This window comes from Dendrobates tinctorius, unplaced genomic scaffold, assembly GCF_039654945.1.
Source record: "Dendrobates tinctorius isolate UK_male_01 unplaced genomic scaffold, ASM3965494v1 ptg000250l, whole genome shotgun sequence".
NCBI lineage: Eukaryota > Metazoa > Chordata > Amphibia > Anura > Dendrobatidae > Dendrobates > Dendrobates tinctorius.
This window is the reverse complement of record NW_027361917.1, coordinates 61,958,033-61,971,723: the sequence shown is the minus strand read 5'-3', so window position 1 is coordinate 61,971,723 and position 13,691 is coordinate 61,958,033. Positions and strand designations below refer to the sequence as shown.

At 42.0% G+C, this 13,691-nt stretch overlaps 1 protein-coding gene across 1 annotated transcript in view; it reads right to left on the bottom strand.

The window, feature by feature from the left end:
- The window catches only part of WTAP (WT1 associated protein), a 73,905-nt gene that overhangs the window by 43,865 nt on the left and 16,349 nt on the right, over nucleotides 1–13,691 (bottom strand). Inside the window, exons 2-3 of the mRNA XM_073557715.1 lie at nucleotides 4,795–4,830; nucleotides 4,630–4,685 (exon numbers count right to left, since the gene is read on the bottom strand). Coding sequence (XP_073413816.1) covers nucleotides 4,630–4,685; nucleotides 4,795–4,824 — 86 coding nt within the window. The 5' untranslated portion in view covers nucleotides 4,825–4,830. The remainder of the gene's footprint in view (nucleotides 1–4,629; nucleotides 4,686–4,794; nucleotides 4,831–13,691) is intronic.

Below are 13,691 nucleotides of genomic sequence, written 5' to 3'. Positions count from 1 at the left end.
GACCCAGGGGCTGTTGGAAATCAACTGCCAGGCAAGAAAGAATCTCACAAGCCTTCCCCCCACCGGGATCGAGTCATTGTTTTTATTGGGGCTGCTGTTGTTGCTTCTGGGGGACCAGGATGTTCCTGCCTCTCCTTTTAGCGTAGCTCCATCTTCCCGTCTATACCTTCCCTCGTGGTTGGGATGACTGATTCTTGGGGGCTCGAAAAAGACGTTTCCTTGTGGTTCTCTGCTTGGGAAGCACCTTCTTTTTGTCTGTGACTTTTTCCATAATTTCGTCCAAGGCAGGGCCGAAGACATGTTCACCTTTAAAGGGTAAAGAGCATAGTTTAACCTTGGATGTAATCTCTCCGCTCCACGTCTTTAGCCAGAGGGCTCGTCTGGCAGAGTTTGATTGTACCATGGCTCTGGCAGAAGTACGGATCATCTCCATTGATGCATCTGCCAGGAAGCCCGTAGCTCTCTGCAAGATAGGGAGTGAGTTAAGGAGGTCACCCCTTGGGGTACCATGCGAAAAATAGGGTTCTCTAGTTCCTCAATCCATTGAAAGAGGGACCTAGAGACACAAGTGGACGCAATGCCTGATTTCAAGGTGGCCGCAGAGGTTTCCCATGTTTTCCTCAGGAGGTTTTCAGCTTTACAGGCCATTGGATCTCTAAGCTGAGACGCATCATCAAATGGCAGAACCGTCTTCTTTACCACCCTTGCCACCTGGACATCAACCTTCGGGATGTCCCATTTAAACCCTTCTCCTTCCAGGGGAAATCTATGACTGAGCTCTGAAGGGGCTGAGTAGCGTTTCTCAGGGTATTCCCATTCCTGGGAGATCATGTCTGCTATGCTTTTATGAACTGGAAAGCCTGCTCGTTTAGGTCCTTCATATCCCCCAAACATGTGATCCTGTACTGTTTGCGTGACAGGTTCCTCTTCTAGGCCCATAGCGGCGTGTACTGCGCTAATCAACTCCTCCACGTATTCTGTGGAAAGGAGATACCTTCTAACGTCAGGTGCCCTAGAGGTCCCTGGTTGCTCCCAATTTTCGGAGCTCGAGTTGAATGATCTCTCTGACTCAGATTCTGAATCCTCCGCTTTTTTGAAGGTGGTGAGCCCATAATTGGAGGGGGTGGAGGTGGCGGAGGGGGGGACCTGATGGGTGACCAAGCTGTGGATCTCGTCAATTAATGACGGGTGCTCAGCCCTGACCACTTTATCCGTGCATGCCTGACATAACTTTTTCTCCCAATTAGAGGGAAGCTTCGTACTGCATATGGCACACTTTGCCGATTTGCTGGAGGTATTGGTGCTTTTATAGGCAGACTTTTCTCCCTATAAAAAGAGAGGGGGGAGAAGTATTTTGAGGACCTCTATCCCGGATCACACCACTAGGACCCACCCCAGAAAACACTCACTGTGGCTGGGGCAGCGCTGGGCTCTGCAGATGCAGGGCAGGAAAAAACGTCCATGACAGCAGGGGATTTGCCTTACCTGTCGGCATCTTCCGGCGGGTTAATAACGTGTTAACTCCACCCTCAGTGCGTCAGTTTGATTCCCCCTCCTCCTCCCTGGGTCCTGGAGCAGGCGCCGGCGAGCTCCGCGCGCTGGCAGCAGGATGGGGGCCGCCATGACAGCTCCACATACCCCGGAAGTGACCCGTTCGCATGACGTCACCTCCGGGTCTCGCCAGCACGCAGGGGAGGAGGATATACCGGAGAGCTGCGGCAGGTCTCCGGCGGGGATCACTGGCCCGATTTATTCCCCAAAGGGGAGCGCAGGAGGGCAAGGAACGGTCCCGGACTCAATAGAAGGCGGGAGCAGAACGGAGGAAGGAAGGCTGCGCCACTGACCACCACTGCCCGGCTCTGAAACTTTTCCTCAGGTATGCTATAGCAGCCGGCCAGACAGCACACCAGACCTCTCCATGCCCCATGGGGGACAGGAAAGACACTGGTGAGAGGGAGGTGGGAGGGACCTTTTAACCTCTCGTGCTTCCTGTCCCCCATTAGGATGTGGAGATGACCTCCTCCTATGGTGTCGTGGAAGGTTGATAGAGAAAGTAAGGTATTGCACAAAAGGAACTGAAGACAAAAAAACAAGCTGTGTGCATGAGATTTCTGAAATCACAGATTTTGTTGGTACTGTAAAATGCAGCTGAAAATTTGCATTAAAAACCGCTGGAAAAAAACGCAATGTGTAAGCACAGCCTTAGAGGAGACGCAGAAAGAAATCCTGAGAATAGTATATCATGCAGTAGACTAGGGATTATTCAACAATACAGGACAGTGTCAACTAGAGCAACATTGAAGGGGGGGGGAAAAAAAAAAAAAAAAAAAAAAAAGATGTGGCACTCACCAATTCTATGATTAACCAGTTCAAATTAATGTGAAAAAGTCCTTTCTTTATTCGATTCCTTGGGATTAGGACTAAAACATGATGTGCAGGTTACAGAGGTATGCAGACAGTCCACTCTGTCTCTCTCTGCGTGCCTCTGTAACTTGCACATCATATTTTAGTCCTAATCCCAAGGAGTGGAATAACGAAAGGACATTTTCACATTAATTTGAACTGGAGAGTGTCACATCTTTTTTCCTTCAATATTTCAGATTTAAGTACTTTATACAGAGCACCAAACACCGTTCGATTAGTCGCTGTAGCCCTACATATGGGATGTATATTCATGCTTCCAGGGAATTTTTATATTTTGACTGGTGCCTGCATTTTTTTTTTCTTTGAACATTGCATATTCAATACATGACAAACAGATACTAGTGTCTTAATCCAATAACCAGTTAGTTTACCCATTGCAATAAAGAGGTGGCTGTGAATAGTAAGAAAAAGATGTTACCTTTGAATTGATAATTTAAAATCACTAAAGATCCAGGCCCTGCGTCCCTCCACCCAGATGTGCGTTCCATCTTGCTTCTTCTAGTAGGAAGAAGCAAGAAAAAGCAAGGCGAAATGCTCATCGGGGTAATTCTGGCTTTCTTATTTTTTTTCCTTTTGTTATGCAGTTTACCGCTGGGAATAATTTACTTTATATTTATGATAGATCAGACTTTAACGAGAACACAACGATGTTTATTTTTTAAATTGTTTTATTTTTAATGGTGAAATTTGAATGTTATATATATATATATATATATATATATATATATATATATATATTATATATACACACACACACACATATATACACACACATACATATATATATACACCGTATTTATAAGTCCCTTTAGGGGACTTGAGGCTGATTTCTGATGGCTTGTGCTATAGAAAGCAGTGCATTAGCATTGCTACATGTAGGTAAAAATCTCAGTTGTCTATTAATGGCTTTCACAGAATTGTCATGACAGGCATGGAGGTCTTCAATAGACCTCCGGCTATCAAGGCAACCCATCAGGACCCCGCGATCACATCAATGGCGCATCAATGTGTTCTTCAAATTAGGTGGCACCACCCCTCTACCAGCGCCTGTTACATTCTGCTATTAGAGATTGACAGCGGCATTTACCAGCCACAGCCGCAGCTGTTAAAGGCTCATGATGGCTGATTTAATCAGCCATCGACAGCCAGATCAGAATTTGAGCCCACAGCGAAGTCAGAGACATAAAATATGATGTAAATGTACATCATGTGTTGTGAAGGGGTTAAGTCCAAGTAGGAACTCATACATACATCTCCATTGAAAAGTATATTATATAATAATCCACTTGGACTTAAAAGGGATATCTGGGACTTGGGGGGGAGGCATGTAGTTGCTAAGAGAGGCAACTACTAGTGATAAGCGAGTATGCTTGTTGCTCGGGTTTCCCCGAGCATGCTCGCGTGGTCTCCGAGCATTTGGAAGTGCTCAGAGATTTAGTTTCTGTTGCCGTAGCTGCATGATTTGCAGCTACTTGACAGGCTGAATACATGTGAAGATTGCCTGTTTGTAAGGGAATTCCCACATGTATTCAGGCTGTCAAGAAGCCGCAAATCATGCAGCTGTGGAAACAAACAAAATCTCCGAGCACTTCCAAATACTCTTGAGATCACCCAAGCAATAAGCATACTCGCTCATCACTAGCAACTACCTGTCTGTTGTACCTGGAACCGGTCAATGACCACTCTTGCGAGAGGTTCAGATGCTCCTTGTCAAAAGAGCAAGTTTCTCTTCTTGTTGACAAGACTGGACTACTAGTGTCATGCAGATTGACAGCAGTCTTCCCCTAATCAGGCAGCACAGAGCCGACTGTCAATCAGCATGACACCAGTAGTCCTGCCCTGTCAACAGGCAGAGAAACTGCTGCCCTGCTTACAGAGAGTTGCCAAATCTCTAGCAGGAGTGGTCAATGACAGCGCTGGGTATAACAGGCAGGTAGTTTGTTAATGTTAGCAACTACATGACTTAGTCCCACATATCCCCTATAAAAGTTAAATCGTTCGGTATCCCGTTCAACGTGAAATCTTTAAAGAAATATTTAAACACAAGTTCATGACAATTGCGAACAGATATTGCGCTAAACTATGTGGCAACACGTAAAACAATGTGTGCCAAACATGTATCTAATGTATTACATATGTCCTAGAACAAGGATAAAACTTAATACAAAGCAAAGTTTTGCATAAACAGAGCAGTACATTTTATACCTTTGAAGTAGTTCTTCCCTTGGTAAGACTTTGAAATCCGCTTCATTAAGGCGAACCTGCACAAGGCCAAATGTACAGTATTGAGCTCAATTGCAAAAAAAAAAGAAAAAAAAAGACAAAAAACCCTTCTAGAGCAAAACTGATAAAATAGCATTTCACACCAACCTTTTTCAGGAGTGGTTCTTCGTTGGTCATTGTGACCTATGGAAAAAAAAACAACAAAAAACAACATTTTAAGTTATTTAACCAGGGAATTAGAAATATGAAACCAATAAGCAAAAAAAAAAAATTGTCACATCTAGTACACAAATAGCTATTAACACTAGAACTACCGCATGTTTCATAATACCTATAACTACCATTAGGTACTGACTCTGGAGTAAAAATAACTTTTTTGTTGCCAACAAATTAAAGAACATTTATTTTAACTTAGTAGGAGCAGTATTAAGATCAAGTACAGCACGCATTTTCCTTTTACATGGTCATAGCATGCGGTGTCCAACAGTTAAAACAAACAGTGCATTTTCCACAAACTGGTTTGTTACAGCTTGCGCAAGCTTTAGTTGTTTTGTATTCGTTGCATCTTCCAACTCCACATTTTCAAATTATTCAAACTATAGGAAAAAAGAGCGCAATAGGGTCTTATCAGGGTGATTTATGAAAGATAATGAAAGAGATATACTCACCCTTTCCAGGAGAGAGCTGAGCTTATAGGATCAATTTGTCAGCCTGCTGCACGTCCAACAGTCCACACAGTGACCGCCACGTAAATCTCTTATGGAATAAAATTCTTGGACTTGTGTGCGCTGCTAGACAGAATATCAAATCCAGATCACATAGATAAATTAACCTTTTATTTCCCAACGCGTTTCGAAGTCCATAACACTTCTTCCTCAGGGGATGACATACATGTCATCCCCTGAGGGAGAAGTGTTATGGACTTCGAAACGCGTTGGGAAATAAAAGGTTAATTTATCTACGTGATCTGGATTTGATATTCTGTCTAGCAGCGCACATAAGTCCAAGAATTTTATTCCATAAGAGAACTCCACATGGACGCTTGCGGATTTCTTGTCCTTTTATTTGTGGTTCAGACATTGCGGATGATGGGCCACTTCTGACTCATTTTCATATAAATTCTGAAGACATTTCAAAATTTCATCACTTGTCAGACCCCTCTGCTTACTCATGCTTCAAATATACGTCGCAAAAAGGGACTTGTAAGATCGCAGAAGTAATAAAATGACACTGTGCAAACATGCAGTTGTAGCTTCAACTGAAATGTTTGCTACTGAAGTGCAGACAGAAATCGCTACAAGAGGCATGGATCAAAGTTTATACAAAACAAAATGCTGAATCATCCCTGATATGCAAAGATAAATTACACTCTACAACTAGGGAGAAGCACTCTGATTTTCTGTACTCTATAATATTAGATGACTTGCCTACTACTACTTTTATGTATGGGGTCAAATTGACCCCTTCAGTACTTATAGGTATGAATTGTAAAATCCGGGCCCCTGAAAAAGTTGCAACTTATTTTTGTGTCCTAAAATATACACTACCATGAATAAATAAAAGTCACAAAAAGTCAGAACTCCTGTGTTAAAATTTTAGAAATTATAGGAAAAAGAAATAGCAAAAGGGTCAAAATGACCCCTCCGGTAGTTCTAGTGTTAAAAGGGCAAAGGGAATTTCATAAGCAGAATGGATTTTCAATTAATGAGTCACAGCCTGTCCCCCTCACACTTTCTTTAGTAAAAGACCAGCAAAGATAAACTGTATCCTCTCTGCTGTCTGATCAGGAAATTTTAGAACGACTCTGCTGTTTCCATAATGGCAATAGATGTGAAAAGCGAAAGCTGTACACAAGCTTGTCCCCATCTCCATTCAGTCTTAGGATGAATGAGCGGGCTAGTGGCCAGTCAACACAATCACTGGGCCTCCCCCACTGGAGACAGGTGCAGATCCCTGCAGTTACCAGAGATTCGTTTATGGGGGCGTGTACTTCTTCCCCTTTATGAGGTTGACTAATCATAAGCCAGCAGCATCATGTAGGAGAAAACGCCCTTCTCTGCTCAATGATCTCTGCAGCTACTGCTATAGATACAGCAAAGCAGAGTTATGTATGATTACACACCCTTTGCTGCGGTGACGTCAGGACCCGGATGCGCGGATGACTCCCCATATCAATAAGCTCAGCAAACAAAGCCAAGGTGGGCAGGACCTCACTGCAGGGTTTTGTTTTAATCTCCATTCCAGGTCGACACCACATGTTCACACTGCTGCTTTCACACTGATCAGCAGGCACTTTTAATATCCATGAGGCTCTCTACTTGCACAGGTCCCCAGAAGAAGATTTGGCGAAACGAGTGTTGACGTTGGAGGCACAGCAACATCTTTTGGCGTACAGCCTAGGTACAAGTTGTCAACTATGTTTTCATTATATATGATGATATATATGATTTCACTTGCTTATATGAAAGCTTAATTTGATATATGTATACTGCAATATAAAGTGTAGCCCCTTTCAGTAATCTATGGTTATATGCACTTGTAATGTAATGATACAAAGGGCATTTGCCTCATATCAGCAACTTTGGAACCATTTTAACCTTTTTATATGCCTTGGCATTTAGATTCAGCCAACACTTCGCCATCAAGGAAACAGGTGACCAATATTGACACTCAGCAATTATATTTGTAACCTAGTACAGGTTGTTAGTCCGTTGCTGTGCCTTTTTCAGGCTATGTGCCCACGTAGCGCTTTTTAAACGCTCAGGAAACGGGTTCTCCTTCCCAGAAAACGTTTTTTTTCCGTGCGTCTTTTGGACTATAGGAAATAGCCAAAAACGCGGACCTAAGCAGAAATTAATGAACATGCTGCGTTTTTTACAGCTAAGCGTTTCCTTAGCAGTAAAAAAGGCATCCATTGGCACAAAAATGCCAAAATGCATTTAAATAAATGGGATGCTTCTTTTAAGCGTTTTTGATGCGGTTTGACCCCGAAAAACGCATCAAACGCTTAAAAAAACGCTACGTGGGCACACAGCCTTAGTCTGACGTGAGGCATTCATTTTTTATCCATTTGTTTATGAATTAATACAATTTTGCAATTTTGATATACATTCCATGTTCCCTGTTTGGGTTCTGTTAAAAAATTTGATACAGAGTGTGACCTATGTGTTTAAGGTTATTCATGGACTAATATGTATGCACATTTCTAATGTCTGTCCACTATTTCATCCTTCTTCTCCACTAGATATCTGAAACTCAACATGGACAAAACAGAATTCATCATCTTTCCCCCATCTCACGTGACCCCCCCTACGAACCTATCAATTACAGTAAATGACTGCCCACTCTCCCCAGTCCCACAAGCTCGCTGCCTCGGAGTAATCCTTGATGCTGATCTCTCCTTCAAACCACATATCCAAACCCTTTCCACTTCCTGCCGACTTCAACTCAAAAATATTTCACGCATCCGTTCATTCCTCACCCAAGAATCTGCAAAAACCCTAGTCCATGCCCTCATCATCTCTCGCCTTGACTACTGCAACCTCATGCTCTGCGGCCTCCCCTCAAACACTCTCGCACCCCTCCAATCTATTCTAAACTCTGCTGCCCGACTAATCCACCTGTCCCCCCGCTATTCCCCAGATTCTCCCCTCTGTCAATCCCTTCACTGGCTCCCAATTGCCCAGAGACTCCATTACAAAACCCTAACCATGACATACAAAGCCATCCACAACTTGTCTCCTCCATACATCTGTGACCTCGTCTCCCGGTACTTTCCTGCACGCAACCTCCGATCCTCACAAGATCTCCTTTTCTACTCCCCTCTTATCTCCTCTTCCCACAATCGCATACAAGATTTCTCTCGCGCATCACCCCTACTCTGGAACTCTCTACCACAACATATCAGACTCTCACCTACCATCGAAACCTTCAAAAAGAGCCTGAAGACCCACCTCTTCCGACAAGCCTATAACCTGCAGTAACCACCGATTGACAAAACCGCTGCACGACCAGCTCTACCCTCGCCTACTGTATTATCACCCATCCCTTGAAGATTGTGAGCCCTCGCGGGCAGGGTCCTCTCTCCTCCTGTACCAGTTATGACTTGTATTGTTTAAGATTATTGTACTTGTTTTATGTATACCCCCCTCACATGTAAAGCGCCATGGAATAAATGGCGCTATAACAATAAATAATAATAATAATAATAATACAGTAGTTGCAAAGGCCAGTGATAAGGGAGTGTCCTGTGATGGCTATTCATTGCACAACCTCATGCAGGGGAAGAACACCATGCCCCAGAGACCAATTTTTAATAACACGCAGTTAAATTCTATAAGTAACACTGCCGTGATTAAATTTATTACTTTATAGTGTGCTAGCTATCAAGAAGTGTAAGTACAATTAGCATAGTAAACCTCACTGACCATGTCTTATCCCGGTATTAGCCCTACCCTGGCACTAGGTCACCGCATTTGTGAAATGCTGAATTACACAGTGGTTGCAGTGTGGAGACTAACTCACCGTTTGAATGTTTCCATGCAAGTCTTTGTGAATTCCCACAGACATACATTGAGACTGTAATCAACGCTTCATACAGTAATCCGGTAGGTTACAGAGGAGGTCACATACCACCACAATGGACTGGGGGGGAGGCCGATACTGACAGACAATGGCAGTCTCCGAGTATGTTATTACACTAATTCCACTTACATACATTATAGCTCAGGGCTGTGGAGTTGGAGTCGGAATAAAATGGTCCGACTACGACTCCTAAAATATATAATAAATTGGGTACAGTAGTTCAATGCAGAATGTGCTGAATATTTTTTCATAGGAATTTGGGAAAGTTATGAAATGTCCTATAAATGGCTGTTCTATTCCTGATCTAAGGCTACATTCACACACAGCGTTTTTGCTGCGTTTGAGGATACGTTTTTCAGCTGCAAAAGCAAATCACATTTTTAAAAAACCGCATCACCTGAAAGGTTTTTGAGCTCATAGATAATGTTTTCAATAGCAAAAGCAGATTAGAAATCTGCTCTATATATCCATTTATTCATATCTGTCTATCCATATCTAAGGCTACTTTCACACTAGCTTCGTGTGACGGACGTCGCACTGCGTCGTGCCGACGTACCGTCGCACGTTGTGAAAGTTTTGCACAACGGGGGCAGCGGATGCAGTTTTTCAACGCATCCGCTGCCCCATTGTAATGTCCAGGGAGGAGGGGGCGGAGTTTTGGCTGCGCATGTGCGGTCGAAAATGGCGGACACAACGCACAAAAAATTACATGTAACGTTTTTGTGTGCGTCGCGGCCGCCAAAACACGACGCATCAGTCGCACGATGAATGTAGCCTTATCTGTACCAAAAAGAATGAAAGCTGGGTAGCACACAGACTAACACTCCTTTTTTTTTTTTTTTCTTTTTAGCACCAGTCAGGTACACCTCATAGTTGCCCAAAAGGACGCCCAGGACAGGCATTGCTCGTCTTCAGTAACACATCAACATCAATTGATAATTGGAATAAATAGACTGCATTCACCACATCTTAAGGTACAGGCTTTATTTTCAAGTGTTGGGGTGTGCAGTATAAGGTTCTGCAGCAGCTGAGATGTGCAGTATGAGATTCTGCGGAACAGTATGAGGCTCTGCCCCCCCTAGTTTTGATCCTGGCTAAAACCGTTTCTTATAGATATGGCGAACCCTCAGGTAACCCTAAATGAAGGTCAATGGACACAGGTGGCTGAATTGAAGGAATTGCTTAATCACCTATTTGCCGTGACTAAAAAATTACAAGCTGAGGATTTAACTCCAGGCATTTTCATAAGGGAGTGGAAGAACTTGCTATTTTGCCTGTCCCAAAGAGGAGATTTAATCGCAGATGACATTTCTGCTTCAATGAAATGGAAAGAGAGACAGCTATTGGAAAATAAAATTTTGCTGGCAGCTGTTTATGTGGACCCAAGTCATTGTATATTGCTTGATGATCAACAGCTTTCTAAAGGAAAAGAAGCTCTGACTGAGGTAGCAGTTAGGATGAGTGGCCTACAGGAAGACTGCCAGGCACCTGACAGTGCTACTGCTACCATATCTTCATCCTCATCAGATGAGGAGTTTGACTTTGACAAGTATTTGGATGGTATGGAGCAGGCAAAGCGTTGCTGCAAGGAAAAAGATTTCACTCTGTCTCCTATAGCAAGCAGATTGACCATATTTCAGCAAAATGTTTCATTTGCTCTCAAAGAAAAAGAAAAATTCAACCGTTCATCAAAACTGACTGTGCATGAGTCAATTCCTTCATACTTGGAAATTGTTAGAGATGTTGCCCATGTGGTTAAGGCTCTGCCTCCAACCCAAGTTAGCGTAGAGAGGTTGTTCTCTGGCCTTAAAATTATTAGGCCAGATTTTAGGTCATCTATGACGGAGGATCTGATGGAGGCAATTCTATTTCTTAAAACAAATTCATAGACTGCACAAATGTTATTGTTATTTAGTATGTTTTTGTTGAAAACTGTTTTTTGCCACTTACATAGTTTATTACATAGTGTGTACATATATATACACACACACAGTCATATGTAAAAGTTTGGGCACCCCTATTAATGTTAACCTTTTTTCTTTATAACAATTTTGGTTTTTGCAACAGGTATTTCAGTTTCATATATCTAATAACTGATGGACTCAGTTATATTTCTGGATTCAAATGAGGTTTATTGTACTAACAGAAAATGTGCAATCTGCATTTAAACAAAATTTCACCGGTGCAAAAGTATGGGCACCCTTATCATTTTCTTGATTTGAACACTCCTAACTACTTTTTACTGACTTCCTGAAGCACTAAATTGGTTTTGTAACCTCATTGAGCTTTGATCTTCATAGCCAGGTGTATCAAATCATGAGAAAAGGTATTTAAAGTGGCCACTTGCAAGTAGTTCTCCTATTTGATTCTCCTATGAAGAGTGGCATCATGGGCTCCGCAAAACAACTCTCAAATGATCTGAAAACAAAGATTATTCAACATAGCTTTTCAGGGGAAGGATACAAAAAGTTGTCTCAGAGATTTAACCTGTCAGTTTCCACTGTGAGGAACATAGTAAGGAAATGGAAGAACACAGGTACAGTTCTTGTTAAGCCCAGAAGTGGCAGGCCAAGAAAAATATCAGAAAGGCAGAGAAGAAGAATGGTGAGAACAGTCAAGGACAATCCACAGACCACCTCCAAAGACCTGCAGCATCATCTTGCTGCAGATGGTGTCACTGTGCATTGGTCAACAATACAGCGCACCTTGCACAAGGAGAAGCTGTATGGGAGAGTGATGCGAAAGAAGCCGTTTCTGCAACCACGCCACAAACAGAGTCGCCTGAGGTGTGCAAAAGCACATTTGGACAAGCCAGTTACATTTTGGAAGAAGGTCCTGTGGACTGATGAAACAAAGATTGAGTTGTTTTGTCATACAAAAAGGCGTTATGCATGCGCTGTATTGTTGACCGATGCACAGTGACACCATCTGCAGCAAGATGATGCTGCAGGTCTTTGGAGGTGGTCTGTGGATTGTCCTTGACTGTTCTCACTATTCTTCTTCTCTGCCTTTCTGATATTATTCTTGGCCTGCCACTTCTGGGCTTAACAAGAACTGTACCTGTGTTCTTCCATTTCCTTACTATGTTCCTCACAGTGGAAACTGACAGGTTAAATCTCTGAGACAACTTTTTGTATCCTTCCCCTGAAAAGCTATGTTGAATAATCTTTGTTTTCAGATCATTTGAGAGTTGTTTTGAGGAGCCCATGATGCCACTCTTCATAGGAGAATCAAATAGGAGAACTACTTGCAAGTGGCCACCTTAAATACCTTTTCTCATGATTTGATACACCTGGCTATGAAGTTCAAAGCTCAATGAGGTTACAAAACCAATTTAGTGCTTCAGGAAGTCAGTAAAAAGTAGTTAGGAGTGTTCAAATCAAGAAAATGATAAGGGTGCCCATACTTTTGCACCGGTCAAATTTTGTTTAAATGCAGATTGCACATTTTCTGTTAGTACAATAAACCTCATTTGAATCCAGAAATATAACTGAGTCCATCAGTTATTAGATATATAAAACTGAAATAGCTGTTGCAAAAAACAAAATTGTTATAAAGAAAAAAGGTTAACATTAATAGGGGTGCCCAAACTTTTACATATGACTGTATGTATGTGTAATATATATATACACACACAAACATACACACACACACACACACATACACACTGTATATATATATATATATATATGTAATCGATATAGTGTATTACATATTTACAATTTATTACAGTTTTTTGTGTTCTAAAGTTGTATTCCAATAAATATATATTATGTTCTACCTAAATGTCTTGATTATTGTATCATAAAAATGATTAAATGTCTGATGTTCACATTGTACTACAATAAATTTTTCACTTAGATATAAGCAATATATGTTGGAGTCGGAGTCGTGGAGTCGGTGGAAGGGAAATTGAGGAGTCGGAGGTTTGGCTTACCGACTCCACAGCCGCGGCTATCACTCTGTATTTATAAAAAAAAAAATGGAGATGTATACAAAACAAAAATCATTTATGCAAGTCAATGTCAGTGAAAATAAGGCACAGTCCATGGATGTCATCCGTGTGTAATAAATTATAACATTATAATGCATAGAAGCTTTGCTTTTTTTGCATACCATAAAAAAATCACTAATGAAACACCGTAAAAACTAAACCACTGATTCAAGAGTTTGGTTTTGACCAGAAAAAAAAAACGAAGTCTTAAGCTATATGCCAATGTTGCAGAAATGCGGAATTGTCCGCAGCATTTCCGCAACTTCCCACCGTGGGTAAAACACGCGGAATTCGCATGCGTTTTCCCGCAAAACACAAACGTTTTGCAAGCGTTTTTTAGCTTGCAGAATGCTAGCGCTTTTCCAAGCGATTTGAAGCATCGCTTGGAAAATGATTGACAGGTTGGTCACACTTGTCAAGTATAATGCTGACAAGTGTTTGTGCTTGACAAGTGACCAACTTTTTA